The sequence below is a fragment of the Rhipicephalus sanguineus genome, chromosome 1 (assembly GCF_013339695.2).
Source record: "Rhipicephalus sanguineus isolate Rsan-2018 chromosome 1, BIME_Rsan_1.4, whole genome shotgun sequence".
NCBI lineage: Eukaryota > Metazoa > Arthropoda > Arachnida > Ixodida > Ixodidae > Rhipicephalus > Rhipicephalus sanguineus.
The window spans coordinates 313,226,943-313,248,429 of NC_051176.1; the positions used below are offsets into that span (position 1 = coordinate 313,226,943).

The 21,487-nt window shown below is 49.5% G+C and overlaps 1 protein-coding gene and 1 long non-coding RNA gene across 2 annotated transcripts in view; both read right to left on the reverse strand.

Moving 5' to 3' along the window:
- Positions 1-21,487, reverse strand: part of LOC125756919 (uncharacterized) — a 496,701-nt gene that overhangs the window by 377,281 nt on the left and 97,933 nt on the right. The gene's annotated exons all lie outside the window — the stretch shown is intronic.
- The window catches only part of LOC119383530 (atrial natriuretic peptide-converting enzyme), a 283,080-nt gene that overhangs the window by 191,039 nt on the left and 70,554 nt on the right, over positions 1-21,487 (reverse strand). The window contains exons 4-5 of the mRNA XM_049411982.1: positions 9,464-9,576; positions 9,344-9,408 (exon numbers count right to left, since the gene is read on the reverse strand). Coding sequence (XP_049267939.1) covers positions 9,344-9,408; positions 9,464-9,576 — 178 coding nt within the window. The remainder of the gene's footprint in view (positions 1-9,343; positions 9,409-9,463; positions 9,577-21,487) is intronic.

Genomic DNA, 21,487 nt, shown 5'->3' on the forward strand with positions numbered 1-21,487 from the left:
TGACCGGTCATTTATGTTCATCACGCAGTCCTGTCATGCCATGCCAATTTTGGCATATATCCAGTTATGTAAACGGCCGGAAGCGCACCATAACAGTGTCATGTAAACCATACCCTACATGACATGCATAACATAATTCGCATGTTAGGACCTGTCATTTATGTTCGTCATACAGTCACATCGCACAATACCAATTTTGGTGTATATCAAACGAGCGAAATCGCCGCGGGTCCACCATGAGCGTGGCATGTAAATCATGCTATACATGACATGCATGTCATGGTTTTCATGTTACCCCCTGTCATTTATGTTCGTCATACATTCGCGTCACGCAATGTCAATTTTGGTGTATATCAAGCTAGCGAAATGGCCGCGATCGGACAATGAGCGTGGCATGTAAATCATGCCGTAAATGATATGCATATCATAATTTTCAAGTTACCACCTGTCATATAGGTTTGTCATACAGTCACGTTGCGCAATACCAAGTTTGGTGTATATCAAGCGAACGAAACGGCCGCGAGCGCACCATGAGCGTGCCATGTAAATCAAGTCGTACATGACACGCGTGTCATGATTTTTATGTTACCACCTCTAATTTACGTTCTTCATACAGTCGCGTCGCGCAATACCAATTTTGGTGTATATCAAGCCCGCGAAACGTCCGCGAATGCACCATGAGCGTGGCATGTAAATCATGACATGTATGTCATGGTGTTCATGTTACCACCTGTTATTCATGTTCTTGATACAGTCACATCGCGCCATACCAATTTTGGTGCATATCAATCTAGCGAAACAGCCGTGAGCGCACCATGTAAATCATGTCGTACATGACACGCATGTCATGATTTTCATGTTACCACCTCTAACTTACGTTCGTCATACAGTCGCGGCGTGCAATAACAGCTTTGGTGTATATCAAGACCGCGAAACGGCCGCGAATGCACCATGAGCGCGGCATGTAAATCATGACATACATGACGTGCATGTCATGGTTTACATGTTACCACCTGTTATTGATGTTCTTCATACAGTCACATCGCGCAATACCAATTTTGGTGTATATCAACCTTGCGAAACGGCCGCGAGTGCGTCATGAGCGTGGCATGTAAATCATGTCGTGCATGACACGCGTGTCATGATTTTCACGTTACCACCTCTAATTTACGTTCGTCATACAGTCGCGTCGCGCAATACCAATTTTGGTGTATATCAAGCCAGCGAAACGGTCGCGAATGCACCATGAGCGCGGCATGTAAATCATGACATACATGACATGCATGGCATGGTTTTCATGTTACCACCTGTTATTCATGTTCTTCATACAGTCACATCGCGCAATACCAGTTTTGGTGTATATCAACCTAGCGAAACGGCCGCGAGTGCGTCATGAGCGTGGCATGTAATTCATGACGTGCATGACACGCGTGTCATGATTTTCATGTTACCACGTGTCACTTATGTTCGTCATGTCGAAATGTGTCGTCATACCAGTTTTCGTATATATCCATTCATTTAAACGGCCGCGAGCACCCTGAAACCATGTCATGTAAATCATGCCGCACATGACATGCGTGCCATTATTTGCACGTTAGGACCTGTCATTATGTTCGCCATGAACTCTTGTCACGTCATACCAGTTTTGGTATATGTGAAAATAACGGAATGGCCGCAAGAGCCCCAAGGCCGTGGAATGTAAATCATGCTGTTCATGATATGCATGTCATGATTTTCATGTTACGACCTGTCCTTTATGTTCGTAATACGGTCATGTTATTCCATACCAATTTTGGTAGACATCCGATTAACGAAACGGCCAGGAGAGCACAAAGTCGTAGGCGGCTAGATAGATAGATAGATAGATAGATAGATACGCTCAAACTCGCAGAAGTTCGCTAAGAAATGCTTCGCATTTAAAATTTCTGGCTACGCCCCTGCGCTTGCGCAATAGGCAGAAACAGCGCCTGAGGCGAAGGTCAGGCGCTTGCATGGATACGCAGACGACCAACCGAAGCCAAGAAGGTATGAGTACGATGCAAGCGGAAAACACAGAGGATTACTCAAAAACAGCATCACACTGGACGTTCGATGCGAATAGCGGCAAAACAGCGGGTAAAGCTACATTGAGTGGCTACACGCTAGCCGTAAAGGTAGGTCAGCAAAAGAAGACGCTCAGTCAGCCGAAGAAAGAGCCAAGCAAACTCCACAGCCAGACACCACGTCTCAACCCCAGCGTCACCGCAGTACAAAAATGCGATCCTTCCCTACTGATGACTTCAAAATTGTGTTCCGCCCTCAAGCAGAACTTGATCTCTCAAAATGAACGCTCATCGAGGTGACACATGCCATAGGAAGATCCAGTGGCTTGACCCAGCAGGACTTCTACGATAATGTGCGAGTACAGACGCATAAAGTAGAAAATGTGATCATCGCAAGCACAGCAAGCACGAAACGAGCCTCCAAACTGCAAGGTATAAACGCTATACAACTCGGAGGAGTCATATACGAAGTAAATTCGCACATTAGACACCCCGATGATGTGTGCCGCGGAGTGATCTACGGCCTTGAACCCGGTACAACCCCCGCGGAGATTGTCGCAGGACTTCGTGTGGACTCAAGATACAGCGCTTTCGTGGCGCGCATGCTGGGATCTTCAACAGCCGCAGTTATCACTTTCGACGGACAGCACGTTCCTTTTTATGTAACGTACATGAGTGGGGACTACAGATGCAAACCATACCGGAAGTCCGTCCAATATTGCAGAACCTGTGGCGCCATCGGTCACCGACGAGACATCTGCCCTCAGCCGAAAGTCAATTTGTGCTACAAATGCGGCTGGGACAAGGACACAGAGGCACATGACTGTCAACCGAAGTGCAAAATCTGTGGCGAAGACCACAAGACAGCAGGAAAGGAATGTAAGAAGAAACTCCGTAGCAACCCACCTCCACAACAAGTTCGACAATAGCAGCTTCATAACTCTCGCGCCCGAGAGCAACACTGGAGTCCTAGCACCGGGGACTTTCCCGGGATGGCTAGCACATCGGAAAGTTCACAGGCTCCCTCGCTTCACTAAGGACCTGACCGAAGCCGCCCTCACTCTAACCACAACGGGAGATCTGGGTCGCGCACCCGATCACAGTCTCGCTCCGGTAAGCAAGTCAGTTACGCCAGAGCGGTGACCGGCAGCAACGGACCCAGGTCTCATCAAACCACCAGCGCATTGCCTGCTGAGACGGTGACCCTCCGGGCTCTAGAAAACAAAGTTCAGGACCTACAGAGAACGATACAACAGCGACCACCAGCCGAGTGCGGCACGCCGGAAATTGAGGAAAGAATTCTAAAGCAGGCAGAAGCCCGAATACTGAAACGGGCAGAAGAGCGGCTGCAAGCGCATGAAACGAAGATGCTCGACCTCGTCGAACGACGCCTTCTAGCTTTCGAAGAAGCCCTCACTACGAAACTTCTCGCATCCGTAGACAGAACCATAGAGACAGTGGTAACTAAAATCATGGAAAAGGTAGACCCTGTGACCCGTACGACTACCACACTCGACGCCAAGCTGGACGGCTTCATGGCACAACAGCACAACTTCATAACCTATGCATACAAAAATTTCGTAACTCATGAGCAGCTGGCGGAGCAATCAGGAACCAAGCACAAAGAGAGAAAGACCGAGGGGGAATCTGCAGCAGATTTTAGATCGAGGGCACCACACGAGTGACACCAGGTGGAGGCCAACGGCCAACATGGCGGCTCGCAGACGTAGACAGCATGAGGCACTCCCCACTCTTCGAATTTGGCACTGGAATTACAGATCCTACAGACTTCGTTTTGCTAGCCTACAAGAATATGTTAAAATAAACAAACCAGATATGATCGCCTTGCAGGAAAACAATACAAAAAAGTCAGACTTTCCGGCTAGAGCACACTCGCACGCACACCCCGTACCGCAATTTTGGTCAAGAAAACACTCACTGCACAGGCTCATGAGATTGAAGACATTGGTATAGAGCACACCACGGTGGAGATAATCCCAACTCGGAAGACTGAACAGAGCTTGTACCTAGCCAACCTGTACAGCCCGCCGCGGGAGCAGCTCCACCAATACGACCATTTTGTCAGCGAGCTTCGTCAAAGAGTCAATGGAAACCAACTGGTGGTAGTGCAGGACTTTAACGCCCCACATGCGGCCTGGCGCTACCACCACACCACCAAGAAAGGGGCACGTGTTCATGACGCCGCTCAGCAGCATGGATTGACGTTATGGAATGACTTGCTCCAACCCACACGAGTGGGCAACAGCGTATCGAAGGACACTAATCCTGATCTCACGTTCACGTTCACTCGAGACATGCAAAAGGCGACGTGGACAAGACTCCCGGACACTCTAGGGAGCGATCATCACATCATTGAAATAGAGGTCGAATAGGCTCACCGTTCGCCCAAGATGGGAAAGGCGCGGCTAACGGACTGGCATGCGTACAGGCAGGACCTGGATGACGACTCGACCATCGAAGACATTGAGGCCTGGCTAAAAGGCATCGCAGGCATTGCTGACGGCCATACCAAGACCATACAACTGAACGAAGACAAACCGGCAGTCCATAATCATCTTGTTCATCTATGGTAGGCTCGAAGATCGCTTATCAAGCGATGGCGACGACAAAGGCTTAACCGTAGGCTCAAGCGCCGCATTGCCGTACTTACCATGCACGCACAGGAGTATGCCGAAAAACTTGCGAGCCAGAACTGGCGGTCCTTTTTCGATCAACTACAAGGGACACTGAGCACAAAAAAGACTTGGCATATTCTTCGAGCCCCTATCGATGACACCCACACCAAAACTCAACAAAGGCATACAATTCAACGGCTTATCCACACCTAGGAAGGCACAGAGGAGCAGCTACTCCAAGAACTTCAAGCTAAGCTATGTGACTCCGCTGACTCGCCAGCTACCTCCACCAACCTTCCAGCCCCCAGGTAGTACCATGGAGCACCGAACAAAGGCCTCGATCGGCCTTTCACGCAGGCAGAGCTACAAGCGGCCCTCGCGAAGCTTACACGCAATACGAGCCCAGGCCAAGACAGAGTCACCAATAAGCACCTGAGACAGTTACCACCCCGGGCGTGGACAGCGCTCCTTCGGCACTATAACGACTGTTGGATGAAGGGCGAGCTGCCAAGGCCCTGGAAGCACTCGGAGGTGACCATGGTACCCAAGTCGAACAAGCCCATCTCCATAGCAAATCTCCGCCCCATCTCCCTTACGTCCTGCGCCGGGAAACTCTTTGAACACATGGTGAACGAGCGGCTCACCGTACATCTCGAGGAAAACGGCCACTACCCGAACACCATGTTTGGCTTCCGCCAGATGCTCTCCACGCAGGACGTCCTCTTAGAGATAAAGGAAGAAATTCTTGTCCATCTGAGCAAACACAGCAAGTCATCTATTCTAGCCCTGGATGTAAAGAGCGCCTTTGACAATGTGAGCCATGAAGCTATTCTCCGCAACCTTGAAGACGTCGGTTGCGGTGCTAAAACATACGCCTACATGCTTGCCTTCCTTACCAACCGCACGGCCACGATTGGGATAGCCAACATCCGCAGTGAGCCTTTTCATCTACCTAGCAGAGGTACGCCTCAAGGATCGGTGGTTTCCCCACTCCTTTTCAACGTGGCCCTTCTCAAGCTTCCCCGCCTCCTGGACAATGTCCCTGGTGTACATCATGCTTTATACGCAGAGGATATTACTATGTGGACAAGAGGCGCTAGTACGGGCGAGCAGGAGGACCGCCTTCAGGAGGCGGTTAACATCACTCAACAATACCTCACTACATGTGGGCTTCAAAGTGCTCCGGGAAAATCTGAATTGTTAGTACTTGAGGCACGCACCCGGGGCAGACCGCCAAGTTACGACGCACTGGACCCCCAGGTCTTTCTACAAGACATCGCAATACCACATGTTGACTCACTTCGTGTCCTCAGACTCCATATACATAAGGACGGGTCCGGCTCCGCTACACTACCCCGGCTGCAGAACACCGTGACACAGCTCACTCACCTTATACGGCGGGTGGCCAACCGCCGCAGAGGCTTCAAAGAACACGATACCTTAAAAATGATGCAAGCCCTCCTTTACAGCCGCATAACGTACGGAACACCCTACTTAAACTTGAAACCAGCGGAGAAACAAAAACTAAATCTGCTGATACGAAAGGCCACAAAGCTTGCCTTAGGGCTGCCGCCAACCGCCTCCACTGACCGATTGCTTCGCATGGGAGTCCACAATACATGGGAGGAACTCGCCGAAGCACACCTCATCAACAAGGTCGAGAGACTCAAGCTATCACCTACGGGACGAGCACTGCTCCGACGAACAGGCCACGCAACCACCTTAGAAACCGATGACGAACGTAAGGACAAGATACCGTCGCAGCTCAGAGAATGCCTGGAAGTTCAGCCGATCCCTCGCAATATGCATCCTCAACATCGCCGCGGAAGGCGTCTCGCCAGGGTAAACACCATCAGGAACAACCACCGCAATGACCCGCAGGCGCGATATGTAGACGCAACCAAGTATCCAGGACGTAACGCCTTCGCGATTAGCGTCACAGGTTGCAAGGGTACGGCACTGGCATCGGCAACCATCCTCGCCAAACGCGCGGACACAGCGGAAGAAGTCGCTATAGCACTCGCGACCCAGACGAGTGAAGACTCCATCGTGGTCTTCACCGACTCACAAACAGCTGCGCGGAACTACCTGAAAGGCAGAATCTCCACGACTACGATACGACTACTTCAGCGTATGAACACTCCTACTCCCTACACCTGCGTTGTATGGGTCCCGGATCACGAGGGCCTCGAAGGGATGAAGCGGCACACGCCGCGGCCCGCGCATGCGTCCACCGGGCTTCCCTGCATGAGGCCCCAGACACCTTCCTAACAACATCAGCAGAAGAAACAGAATCGGTACCCCTAACCTACCATGCACTGCTGCAACACCATCGGCTCGGACGCAGGTTATACCCTCCACCACACCCCAAAGACGAAGGCACCGACTGCAGGCGACTCCAAAGTAATACGTTCATTAACGGCATACATTGCCACCATATGAAACCAACGTTGCACAGCTACATCTGCCCACACTACAATGTGCCAGACACTTTGGCCCACCTTGTACTACAGTGCAAAGCCAATATGCCAGCGCTACAACCAGCAGCAACAGATGCGGACCCAACCGTCCTCAGTGAAGCGTGGGAGGCTTTGATCTCCAAGCCGGATCTGGTCGACCAGCGTCAACTCGTCGCCCAAGCCCCGCGGGCAATCCAGGCCAGAGGGTTCTTGGAATGAGGGACCCTCCCACCTTCACTCACAAATATCTCTGCAATAAATGTTTTCCCTCTCTCTCTCGAGCCTGTGCCTTCCTCTGGCGTAGAATCAGCACTGCCTTCCAGTCTCCATCCAGCTCCCGCTGCGTGTAATTGCCGGTGGCCGAGGTATTCGACTCCCGCAAAGTCGCACGATCATGTGCTCTGCCTCTCTGCATTCCATGCCGTTTGTGTCGTCGTGGGATTCTTCAGCGAGGGAAGGAGAGCACGAGCGCCCCGCGTCTAGAGCCACAGAAGCAGAGGTGGCCATCGGCCGCTCGTGTCGCGTCAGGACGCCGGAGGCGTCGCTGTTGCCTACTCGTGGCAGGAGAGAATGAGGCGCACGAGAGGGGGGAGTGTAGGAGAGGAGAGGAAAGAGGGGGAGGGGACGGGCATGCGCTGGCGCATCACGTGGGAGGAGAGGCTGTGCCGCGGCTGCAGCGCAAGGGAGGAGAGGAGAGAAGGCGACCGACTACCTGCCTAAAGGAGGAGAGTGGGAGAGAGATTAGGCTCATGCGCTGTGGTAGAGGCCCGTGTACTTAGATTTAGGTGCACGTTAAAGACCACCAGATGGTCGAAATTTCAAGAGCCCTCCACTGCGGCGTCTCTAATATTCATATCGTTGTTTTAGGACGTAATACACCAAATATTATTAATATTAGAATGAGGCGCGCGAGAGGGGGGAGCGTAGGAGAGAAGAGAGAGTGGCAGGGGACGCGCATGCGCAGTGGAGCGCGGACGCCACCGCCGGACACAGCCCCGAGCAAAAGCTGCTTCGCATCTAAAAATGATGGCGATAACGGTGCTCAAAAGAAGCGGGGGTGGTTTCCGGTTCCCGGAGCAGCCCAGCAGAGGACAGCTGCACAGGACTGCTCATTGCGCGCGCGCGCGCGTATTCTCGTTCATTTGGCGGCTGTACTCCGTCATACGGCGCTCATCGACTCGGCGGTCGATGCTCGTGCGTTCAGGTTGCATATATTTGGCGGATGTACAGTCGAGCGCGATTTGAGGTTATCGCGCGAGCGTCGACCAAGGACTACAACAGCGCCACGTCCCACAATGCGCTTTCGAGGAGAGGGAAGTATCAGGCAAGTTTCACTCATTCTTTTTGCTGTTCCTTAAGCTGGTACGACTACCGTCTGAGAAAGATACATTTTCATTTATTTTTATGACAAGGCGATATATTTTGTTCATCTTAGCAAGGCGCTCAAACGAAGAAGTGCGAAGCACCAGCTTTACCAGATTTTTCCCAGCAATTTTGTTACCGTCCGAGGAGATAAGAGCTAATGAAGAATACACTTGATCGCAAAGAATGGAAAGCCTAAAATAGAGAGAGAGGATGCGCAGTTCGTCGTAGGGGCAATTGTTGTAGCATGGAACAGCCAACGTGGGCGAGAAGGATGTGTAATCTTGATTTTCACTGTTCCTAAACGTGTCGCTAGGCCCCTGGGATGCTAGGCCGGTCAACACTCGCGCGATAGCCTTCATATCGCGGTCGACTGTACGTACAATGGCGTCCACTCTTAGGATGGACACGGCTCAGCGTGGCTGCGCTCCGCGGAGCGCCATTGCATCCGGCGCGGCCGCGCACCGAATCGAAGTGGCGTAGGCGCACAAGAGCGCGCCACTCTTGCTGTACTACAGCTAGGCAAGAGCGGCACCACGGCAATGGTGCAACTCTGTTGCATACCACGCTCAGTCGCTCCCGCGCGTCCCTCTGCGTTTGCGCCGCCACGCTTCGATGCGCGGCCACACGAGGTGCGCTGGCGCTGCGCGGAGTGCGGCCACGCTGCGCCGTGTTCACCCTAAGAGTGGATGGCACTGTACATGTTTTGCGAAACCAAGTGCGCCTGACAAGCCATTACGCAGCTTTAGCTTAGCTTACGCTGCGTTGCGTTAAAAATTAACCTAAATTATGCGCTTTTAATGTGGTGTGTTGAACGTGTGGCTTGAGAACAATTGGCTCTCACCTTTGGAAAGCGATCACTTCTGTGCCACGGAAATGAGAGGTACTCGTGTTGAACAGGCTGTCCAGCTGCGTGCGGAGTTGGCGGTGAGGAACTACAGCAGTTAACGCATCGACGACTCACCTTGGCACGGTACGCATCTGCTTTGTGCAAGAAATCTTCAGCCAGGCTGTTGGACAAGCTGTCGCTGAACCTGTCCCCTTCGAGAACAGTGAAGGCGCCCCGGTAGACGCGCTCTGGGCACAACACTGGTTTATCATGACAGCGCCAGATCGAGCCCATCCTGGACCGGCTGTCTTAGAGGCCGGATTTTAGGCATTCAAAAACTCGTTAATATAGGCAGGCAAAACGACGTTTTAGGCTTCGAAAATCGCAATTATAGGAGCAATAAATTTTCACATAAATGCAAATAATTTCAAACGAAGACGTGCGCGATCTGTATCTATGGCAGGAAAACAAAATGTTATTGCTTAAGATGGCACAAAGGCGCCAACAGTTGAACATAGCCGTACAATTGTGCGTTCTGCCGCACTGCTCGCAGAACACGGTCTCTCCCATGTTCTGCACGGTGAGTCAAGTGTCCACTGTCGAAACACTACTGAATGTCTTTTCGGCGTGACTGCGAAGAGCAGAGGAGGAGCAGATAGCCATATCGCTAAAAGACCAGAGGGAGGAGTTCCTACTATTGGCCTGGTGGAACGGCGTAGAGCCAATTTCTCCCCTGACAGTGAATAGCTGGCGTAGCCAGGGAGGCCGGGGGACTTCGGGGGATTCAACCCCCCCCCCCCCCCGCGAAACTTTTCAGTTTTGCATGCGTGCATACACACGCACACATACAAACGCACGCAGCAACAGAGATAAGGAAGGGTTGAACTCCCCCCCCCCTCCCCCCACGAAAAAAAATTTCTCGCTACGCTACTGCAGTGAACACCTTACAAAGTACAAACAAAACAAAAGAAAGCCCGTGCACATCACATTTTCTTTCTTTGTAAGAGCGCAGCTCTTTAAGCTTTTCGTTGCGCCGAGTAGTGCGAACAGAAACCATGAATGAGCACGCGCTCTCTTCCTCAGTCCTGTTGCTTCGCTTCCAAAACACGTGCGCCGATAGCTCCGGGGCGGGATGGAATAGCTGTGATGGGTGAGAGCACGAGTATAGAGAGAGAGAAAGAGAAAGAAACAGGGGGACAGAAAGAAAGAATTAATAAAAATAATATAATAATTGATGCGGTTTAGCGTCCCACAACCACGATATCATTATGAGAGACGCCTTAGTGGAGGGCTCCGGAAATTTCGTCCACCTGGGGTTCTTTAACGTTCATTTAAATTTAAACCCACGGTCCTCAACTATTTCCGCCTCCATCTACAATGCGGCCGCCGCGGCCGGGATTAGGTCCCGCGACCTTCAGGTCAGCAGTCGAGCGCAATAACCACTAGACCACCGAGGCGAGTATCAGAAAGAAAGAATGAAATATATAACGAAAGAGAAAATCATCACGAGGCGGCGGCCTCCGAACCCGCGTTCGGAAGGCGAGCGTCTTAACCACTCGGCAATACAGGCAGAACATCGCATAGCGTTCTGTAGTACAGTACAGTGAGGTGGCGGGAATGCCAAGTGCGGGGGAGGAGGATGGGAGAGAGTAAAGTTTAGCATAGAGAGAGAGAAAGGGCGAGAAAGATACGCGGAGACAGAGCGAAACAAATAGAAGTGAACATGACAGAAAGGAATAGGAAAAAAGAGGGAGTCTTGGCACGGCTATTGCGAAGCTGCCGTAATTTTCTATATATATATTTTTTCTCCTTTCCGCTGACGGCTCTCCGCGGTCTCGCATTCGCCAACCGTTCACGCCGTGTGAGTGCGGCGGCGAATGCTCGCTGGCGTGTTCCACTTCACTACTATTAGCGGTTGTTTCGGGGAGTTGGTTGAACTTGAGGGAGGACTAGGTTCAACCCCATAGTTCCAAACACTCAATGCTGCACGGAAGCATGAATAACGGTCTCAAACTGCACCCCGCAGCGAAACTTGAGGCTAAATAGTGTTCATATAAGCGCCAATTTTCAAAATAGGCAGTTAAAGGCATTTGTAAGCATTTATGCACAAACGCCAAAACTAGGCATTTATAGGCACTATAAAAACACTACAAAAGCCCTTCTTAACCTCTAATTAATACTCATATATCAAAGTGGCGTGATAGGAACACAGGGAACAAAATAGGCATTTGCCTAAAATCCCGTCTCTAGTGATCACCTTACTCTGAGTTGTGAATACGTGTTAAAACCAGAGGCACCATCTAAGACAGAGAGAAACGAAGAGGAAAGGCAGGGAGGTTAGCCAAGCTTTGGCTCGGTTACGCATGTGCTAACGCACATCGACTTGCCATTCTTCGGTAAGTAGTTCATGGATTCGGTATGAAAGCATAATGACAAGTGAACTCTGCTTAGCGCCAAGCTGACCAAGCTAAACCAAAACAAAAAAAAACATTGCAAAAGTCACAATCACAATGCCATCTCAAAACATCTGGTTTAAGGGATACACTCTAATCATGGTAACGTTTACGACACCATAAAAAGGCACGTAACTTATAATTTTATAAGTTACGTGGCTGTTAAAACAATTTTATCTGTGTTCTCTTCATTTCACTCTCACATATAGGTTACATTGACAGTAGCGTGTCATTTTAAAGGCGAAAGCACCGCGATATCCATTGTAAACTTTATATTGTAACTTCTGAAAAGCGCAGTGATTCATCCGTCAGGGCACCTACACATGAAGCACGTGGAAGCCGATTGTGTCACATCGCGGTCTGTCTTTTTCAAGGCTGGCTTCAGCACAGCGGATAATGTGTACACAGAACGGGTCTTGACAGCAGAAAAGCAAATCATAGAAGCAGCCATTTTACATTGCGGGATACTGTGGCAAGCGATGGTGGGGTATGAATTAAAGCTTGGAGTTCAATAAAGAGAGCCCGCTTCCACAACGCGTAATTTGACAAGTGGCATAAAATCCGCACAGACATGGGCAGAAGCACAAGAACGAAATACCGTATTATGTTGGTTATATATATGTGCTAAATAACTTCTTCAGTTGCTCTTACATCTATTTTGCATTTAAAATTGATTTGCCACGGAGTGCGGACGCACGTCGTGCCGGCTCCGCAGTTTTCACATGATTCTCGGCACAAAAACGAGGCTTTTTGTTAAATCTTTCGCACCAGTGGACGAAGGAAGGCCTCGGGATCGTCTGGACACTACGCTTACACAGGTGGGCCACATCTTTTCGGTGCTTCAACCGTGTTTTCTGGGTCGCCACGCCGACGCGGCAGCTAAGCTCAACGAACGCGCACTCGACGCCACTGTCTCTGCCGCCGCGGCGGTGGGGAGAGTTCATACGAACGCGCCGTCGGAGCTGTTCGGGGCCCCCCGTTCCTCTTCGAGGGCTCGAGTGGTGTCGAAATGGAGGTTGTGAGTGTGGAAGGAGAAGAAATACAACCGGAAGAGTTTGGAAAAGAATCAGGCTGGTGCGAAGTGAGAAGAGGCGCCAAGACGCAAGTCGGCGGGGAGACCGGCTCGGCGGGAAATAAGCAGCGAGGGACGCCCTTTGTCGGGGAGACGCCAAGAAACAAGTGGAAGAACGAGCGGAACGTACGAAAAATCATCAAGGCGAGTTGGCTGCCCAATATGCCGACGGAAGATTATAGAGTGATCGTGCGTCCACATGGCGGGCTTAACGTCTCAGAATATAGGATGGACCGCATATATTGCGGCCTGCGGAACGCTGCGGGGGTCGGTCGGGAGACGGCGGAGGAAGACAGCATGTGCATTAACAACACGCAGAACATACTGGTCATCAGCACGCCATCCGAGGAGCGAGCCCGACGGTACGGGGCCATTACCAGACTACGAATAGGTGAGAAGGAATTTGAGACCAGTGCGTACAGGGCAGCCCCGGATAACACGTCAAAGGGACTCATACGAGGAGTGTCCAAGGAGGAGAGCCCTGAAGACATCTTAAGCAACCTGGTGACGCCACGGAACCCAGGAGTCCTTCATGCGAAAAGAATGGGAAACACGAACAATGTGATTGTACTGTTCGAAGGATTTCACGTTCCAAGATATGTGAAGTATGGAGCGATGCTAGTTAAGTGCACGCTGTACAGGAAGCACATCGATGTCTGCTACGGTTGTGGGAGACTGGGACATAGAGCAGACGTGTGCCCAAACCTCAACGACAAGGTGTGTAGGGGCTGTGGAAGCAAGAATCCAGCTCAAGATCACATGTGCGAGGTGGAATGCCAGTTATGCGGTAAGGATCACCCCACTGGAGACAAGAGGTGTAAGGCAAGATGCAAGATACCGTACCTGGTTAGAAGACGTCGCTGGGAACGGACGAGGAGAGAAGAGGAGGAGGCAAGGGCAGCGTGCGTTGAAGCCTGCTACAAGTACAATGACTTCAGCGGATTACACAGCAACGGCCACAAAGAGCCAACGAGCAAGCAGTCGGACAAAGACACAAACAAGCAGAACAGCGGGAACGGCCTGGAAAGAGACCGATCCGGGTCCTTCCCGAGGCTTACCGGGGGAGAGCGTCGAGGAAGATCCAGGTCCCGGTCCAAAACCCGATCGAGATCAAGGCCCAGGTCTAATTCGAGAGCTAAGCAAGGTGGTGGTGGCAGCAGCGCTCAGGTGAGCTTTGCAAGTACGGTCTACGGCACTGCTTCTCCAACTCATGCTATGGGGTCCGCCTTAGAACAGGAAATGACGCAGATTAAGAAAATGTTAGAAGAGATTACTAGAGAGAATCTAACGCTTAGAGAGGAAATTAAACAACTCAAAGAAGAAAATGCGAAGCTCCAGCAGCAGAGGAAAACGGGTACGATGACTAATACACCCTCTGTTAACAGAACGCCAACGCCTAGTCGAACTCCGACATCTGTTCCCGCAGAAATGAGCGGGCAATCACCGCCACCTAAAAGGAGAGCGCAGGAAAAAGCAGAGGAAACCGGTGACTTCTCAATCAGCGAGGTTAAAGGAATGTTTAAGGAAATGTTCGATGCACTACAAAATCAAATTACAAACATGTACGTAGAGATGAAACAGCGATTTGATGGACTCGAACACAGAGTAACAACGATAGAGAGCGCGCAAAAGGACGTTAGGTCGGCTGGTGCGGGGCCGGTTAAAAGCAAACCGTATAGCAGACCACCCACAGTGGAAAATAGCAAGGTCACCCGGGAGGATTCCATAAACAAACATGGCGCCACGTAATATGCACAGCATATGGCAGTGGAATTGCCGTGGGTACCGCAGAAAACGGGGGAATCTGCAGCAATTCGTAATCAACAGGGAGGCGCCAGATGTCATCGCCCTACAGGAGACCGGGGGGACGGCAAAATTATCGGGGTACAAATCGTATAGTACTTCTGGCGAGAAAGGAACTGTCACGACTCTAGTACACAGAAACCTCGCGGCTGTGGAGCACGATACCGGAATGCACAGCATAGACCACGTCCTGATCGAAATAATCCCCTCCCGTAAGGGAGAGGGAAGCCTCTTTGTGCTTAACATTTACAGTCCACCTCGACATTAGCCGAAATTTGGTCCACTTTTCCGTAAAGCGTTGAGCATAGCGGACAGACAGGCTCTCGTCATAGTCGGTGACTTTAACGCACCGCACGCGGCTTGGGGATACTCTATCGAGAATATAAAGGGTGGCAACTTATGGACAGACGCTCAACACGATGGCCTTACGCTGATAACGAATCCTGAGGCACCCACTAGAATAGGAAACAGCGTAAGTAACGACACGACACCGGACCTAACATTTACGAAGAACGTACCAGATTCGCGATGGGTAAACACGCAGCAAAATTTTGGCAGCGATCATTACATCGTAGTTACACGGTGCATGCAGGCCCTCAGAAAAAGAAGGGCAGAAAACTGGCGCTCGTAGAATGGGACACTTTCCGCAAAATCAGAGAGGAGGATGGGGAGGAGACCATACTGGATATAGAGAAATGGGTGGAGAAGCTCCAACAGAGTGTAAAGAAAGCCACCAAAATCGTTCCCGAGGAGGCGGGGATGGAGGGGGTGGATAGCAAACTATTGCACATGTGGGAAGCAAAGAATAGTATCCAAAAGCGTGGAAGGGCCAAAAACACAATCGTAATTTAAGAAAGAAAGTAGCTGCATTGGACAAGGAGATAGAGGTACATGCGAATCGGCTGACCCAACAACACTGGGAAGCCAAGTGTAACTTGATGGAAAGGGAAATTAGAATGTCCAAGACTTGGAACATTCTCCGAAGTCTCCTAGACCCGCAAAGCACAAAGACTGCACAGAGGCATAATCTGCAAAAAGTAGTACATAACTATGCAGGAACAGAGGAAGAGCTCTTCCACGAACTTCGGCAAAAGTATTTTACAGACACAACCACGGAACCATTTCCCGAGTACAAGGGGCAGGACAACGTTAAACTCGATGCTAGTATATCGGAGGCCGAGGTTAGATTCGAGCTCCCTCGACTAAACCCGAGGTCTGCTCCTAGACCCGATGGAATAACCAACAAGACGCTCAGAAACTTGGACGACGAGTCCATTAAGGCCCTCACCGAGTACATGAATAAGTGTTGGGAGAGCGGAACCATTCCGATTCAATGGAAGACTGCCCAGGTTATTATGATTACGAAGCCAGGAAAGAAACCACAGTTGGATAACCTTAGACCAATTTCACTTACTTCATGCATAGGCAAAGTCATGGAGCACGTCATCCTTACGCGTCTCACTAACCACATGGAGGAGAACGGATTCTTCCCACACACCACGATCGGCTTCAGACCAAAATTATCAACGCAAGACATTATGTTACAGCTTAAGCATCAGATACTAGACGAGGGGACTCGATCTCTGGACTCTAAGGTTATCCTTGGCCTCGATCTCACTAAGACCTTCGATACCATCACACATAGAGCCATCTTAGAGAATCTTCAGGGATTGGGGATAGGACAACGAACCTACGCGTATGTGAAAGATTTCCTCTCCAACCGTACAGCATGAATTGCAATCGGAGAGGCAAGGTCCGAAGAGATCGAATTCGGCAGTTGGGGGACGCCACAGGGCTCGGTGCTGTCTCGCTTTTTATTTAATGTGGCGATGATCGGCCTGCCCGCAGAACTCAACAAGATAGAGGGCCCCAGACATAGCGTGTACGCAGGTGACATCACCCTCTGGGTGACGGGTGGGAGCGACGGCAAAATTGAAGAGATATTACAAGAGGCCGTTCACAGGGTAGAGAGATATGTTGAAGGTAAGGGGCTAAAATGCTCTCCTCAAAAATCGGAATTGCTCATTTATAGACCCACATGTAGGGGACGAAAAAGCCTGCAGGAAAGGCCAGACATTGCGATATTCGCTGGGGGAAATAAAATACCCACGGTAGCGAACCTAAGAGTCCTAGGCCTCCGTATGTCTGAGAACGGTCACAATGGAGAAACTATAAGGATATTAGAGAACAGCGTCTACCAAACAATCATACTGATCAAAAGAATAGCCAACAAAAACTATGGTAGGAAGGAGCACAACTTAATTCGTTTAGTCCAAGCCTTTGTCGTCAGCCGCATTGTGTATTTCGCCCCATATCTTAAACTACACGCAGCCGAACAGAACAAAATAGAGTGCATCATTAGGAAAGCATATAAACAGGCAATTGGACTACCAATAAATACGTCGAACGACAAATTCTCGGCGCTAGGACTACATAACACGCTCGCAGAGCTGATAGAGGCCCACACGGTGGCACAGTATGACCGGCTAACACAGAGCCCCACGGGCAGACATATTTTGGACACAATTGGGGTCACGTATGACGTACAACATGGGGTCAAAAAAGACATTCCGCGGGAAGTGAGGGAACACATCATAGTACCCCCATTACCTAGAAATATGCATCCTGAGCATCACCAGGATAGAAGGATAGAAAGTGCGAAAACACTGCATAAAAAATTCAGCAACGATCGGGACGTGATCTATGTAGATGCAGCGGAATACGAGAATGGCCGAAACATGGCCATAGTAGCCACGAATATTCAAGGGGACTCCAAGGTCAGTGGCACTATACGTACAGGAAAGGCAGAAGTGGCGGAGGAGGTGGCTATAGCAATAGCACTAGCCTCCACAAAAGCCCACCAGGGGCGTAGCCAGGGGGGGGGGCTTATGGGGCTTCAGCCCCCCCCGAAATTTTTCGTGCTCTCATACACCACCAACCAGCGGCGTCACCCGGGTGGTGGGATTTATTGGGCTTCAGCCTGATTATCATTTATTTAATTACTTATCTTTTTATGACCCTCAAAATGTTAGCAGAAGCAAGTTTGATATCGGGCTCTACACAGATGGCTCAAAAGTGGATGATGACACAAAACATCAACTGCTAGCTTCTCCTTGGATTCCTCCGCCATGCTATATGTTTAAGTCTATGAACGATTTTAAGCAGAAACAAATGTTTACGTGGCTTGGCTGGACAGGTACCGATGGCTTAGCTTCTCAGCGCTTCAAGAGGGTGCGTTTTGCCGAGTGTGTGTCCTTTTTAGCAGAAGTGAGATTGGCAAGGGCCAACATGTGCGCACTAAGGCCCTCGTATCCAATCCATTTCAAAAGTGGAAGCACGCCCTCGAAGTCTTCGGTGCACATGAAGTCACTAAATATCACACTGACGCTCATCTGGTAGCCGATAGTTTTCTTCAAACCTTCTCAGGATGTGTGCCCAGTGTTGTTGATCAGCTGGACCATGGCAGGCAAATTCAAATAAGAGAGATCCGAAGGAAGTTACAGCCTATTGTTGAAACAGTTCTCTTTTGCGGGTGGCAAGGTGTGGCTCTCCGTGGACATAGAGACAGTGGTCCCATGGATTCAAGCACAGCCTCCTCTACAAATACAGGCAACTTCAAAGAGCTGCTTCGCATGCGCGCGGATTGTGGCGACACAGATAAAAAAAAGCATTTGGAAAGTTGCCCAAATAAGGCCTCATATTTTAGTTTATATGTACAAAACCACATTATAGAAATCTCTGCTGCAATCATCAAGGAAAGCCTAGTCGCAAAAGTAAACGCTGCAGGCTGCTTCTCCGTACTTGCTGATGAAACGACGGATGTTGCGGGTATCGAGCAGCTTACTGTTTGTGCAAGGTACCTTAATAAGGATGCGAACGGAATCGAAGAAGTGTTCTTAGGCTTTGTGCCAATTCACGACCAAATGGCCGGGCCCTGGCCGACACCATCATAAGGCTCCTTATAGAAATGGGAATTAACATGCAGCATCTCCGTGGTCAAGGCTACGGTGGTGCAAGTTCGATGGCCGACAAAACGAATGGTGTTCAAGCTGCTGTCCGTGAGAAATATCCAGCCGCACTCTATGTATTCACTGCGCGTGTCACTCCCTTTATCTAGTTGTGTGTGCAGCGTGCTCCATCACAGACATTCGAAACTGTTTTGGGACTCTGAAGGCGACGTCAGCCTTTTCGTAAATCTTCTAGCCGCTCACACGTTTTGCGAAAAGTGATAAGTTTGAGCTGTCCTGAGCCTACAAGGCAGCGCCTTTTCGGACTATGCGAAACGCGCTGGGCCGAGAAGCACGATGCAGTGCTTTCATTTGTGAGCCTCTTTCAGCCGTTGATCGCAGCATTAGAGGAGACTAAGTTTAACGGAAATGGCGAAAGTCCAGTGCAGGCAAACAGTCTAATGTTGGCACTCTTTTCACCAGCGTTCCTTGTAAGCCTGCATGTGACGGAACACGTGTTAGCACTGACTTTGCCACTGTCAAATAAGCTGCAGACGAGGAGTATCGACATGAGCGCTGCCATTGACGAAAGTGATACAGCAGACAATTGAAAGTGACCGCAAGAACACGAATGTTTCTTTCTCAAAAATATTTGCACAAATGCAGGCATTGGCAGAAAAACTGAATGTGGAGATCACCAGCCGTCGAGCCGGTGTCCGGAAGCAAAACCTTGGGAGCAATGCATTCGAAAGTGCGGAAGAATATTTTCGCAGAACCCTGTTCATTCCGTTCATGAACCACGTACTAGCCCAGTTAAACCAACGGTTCGAACAGCACAGGACACTTCTAAAGGACTTTTCATTAATTGTATCATCCGCAATACCACCAATGCAAGATGATCGGGAGAAAGGAGCAGAAAATCTCCTGACCGTTTTTGCGCATGACGTCGAAACGAGGGCTGGTTTTGGAGAACTGCGACTATGGTGGACAAAGTGGGCGAACAAAGCAGCAAACCAGAGCCCCGGTACAGGAACCGATGCCCTCTCTCATTGCGACAGCAGGTTCTGTGCGAATGTGTACAAGCTACTCCGGATTCTAGTCACCCTTCCAGTGACCACTGCCAGCGCAGAGGGAACGTTTTCAAGCATGAGGTTACTTAAGAACTACTTACGCTCCACGATGTCTGAGGAACGCATGGTTGGCCAGGCACTTCTGTACGCCCACAGAAATGTCGACATCAGCGTGTCGGAAGTCATTGACCGCTTCGCTAAGCTTCCTCGCCGGGTCAACGTTGTCCTTTGATACCGAGCAGGACAAAAATCAGCGCAAACGAAAGGAAAAGACACTACTGTTGCAGAGTTCAGGTCAATGAGTCCGTAATTCTGACGCAATATTATTGTTCACCACCTTTTAAAGCCGTGAGGATTTTGTACCTTTAGCACTGTGACCTAATATAAACATAAGAATACGGGCATCAGGTGGACATTACCAGCCAATCGACAGCTTCACCTTGTTCACTGAGAGGTCGGCATACGCGGCGTTACCAAACAAATTCAACTATTGAGAAGCCGTACTAACAGCATTGTTTGTTACTTTCATTTGTCGTTCTTGTTCTTCATTGCTTTTTGAACTAGAAGCGGCAACCTTCCTTTAAATTGAGTGCACAATAGTGGTTCGCACTTTTAAAACAGTTTTGAAGTAGTTTCTTTCGTTATTTCTGCGCTCTTCCTTTATAGTTCTGTTTACATGGTGCGTCCGAGACAGCAGCTTGGCCCAAGGACATATCAGTTGGCCATTATGTATAGTGATCATTGCTTAGTTCCGTTTATTGATTGCATATTTAAATGTACATTTGTGAAGTTTTGCGTAAGCATACTGCGCACTGTTTCCGGTGACTTATATTTTGCCCGTATTCGAGGTGTACTTTCCCATTCTTGCTTTTCCCTGGCCGCATCATTTGTGCAAAAAGATTAACATTTTGCGTAAACAATCTGCATTAAAATCCTGGTTATTTCGTGGACTTCATTTTTTTGTTATCGGGCACCTCTTCAGTTCAAAGCTGATGCAGTTCCGAAGTTTACGTGATATTTGCCGTACCTGTTACACACACACACAAACACAAATATTGAAAAGATTGAAGACAGTTATTCCTGGAAAGATTTTGCGGGCATGCCAACATAATATTTTTACGAAAAAACACATTTCTTACTCGTTCCTAACAGAGGGCAGCATTCAAGAAGTGATTTGCAGCATCTAATACAAATTGTCACTGGTAATACATATTAATGGTAATACCAGTGACAATGTATGTACATGGTAATACATGTACATACCCACGCCGCTTTTGGAAAATTATGAAACCGGACGACAAAACCACAGTCTCTCTTTGTGACACTTCTGGATCCCCCGTTGCCGACTGCGACGTTCCATCCGTCAACTCTGCATTTTGTTCAGTCTTTACTAACGAACCTAACAACGAACTTCCTGATTTTCCGCATTTTGCTTTTCCGCCAATGCCAAAGATTACATTCAATTCAGAGGGAATTGTAAAAGTTATTAACCAATTAAAGAACTCTTCGTCATGCGGTATAGATGGCATAAACGCCAAAATTCTGAAAAATACTAAACATGTATGTAGTTCCATATTGTCAATCATTTTTCAGCAGTCACCCGACACAGGTGAAGTCCCATTAGACTGGAGAGTTGGGAAGGTCTTTCCGTTCTTCAAGAAAGGTGACCGCTCATTTGCACGTTACTACCGACCAATCTCGCTCACTAGTGTTTGTTCAAAGATCATGGAACACGTCATCTTTTCTCATGTTGCTACATTTTTATCATCCGTAAACTTCTTTCACCCAAACCAACATGGCTTTCGTAAAGATCA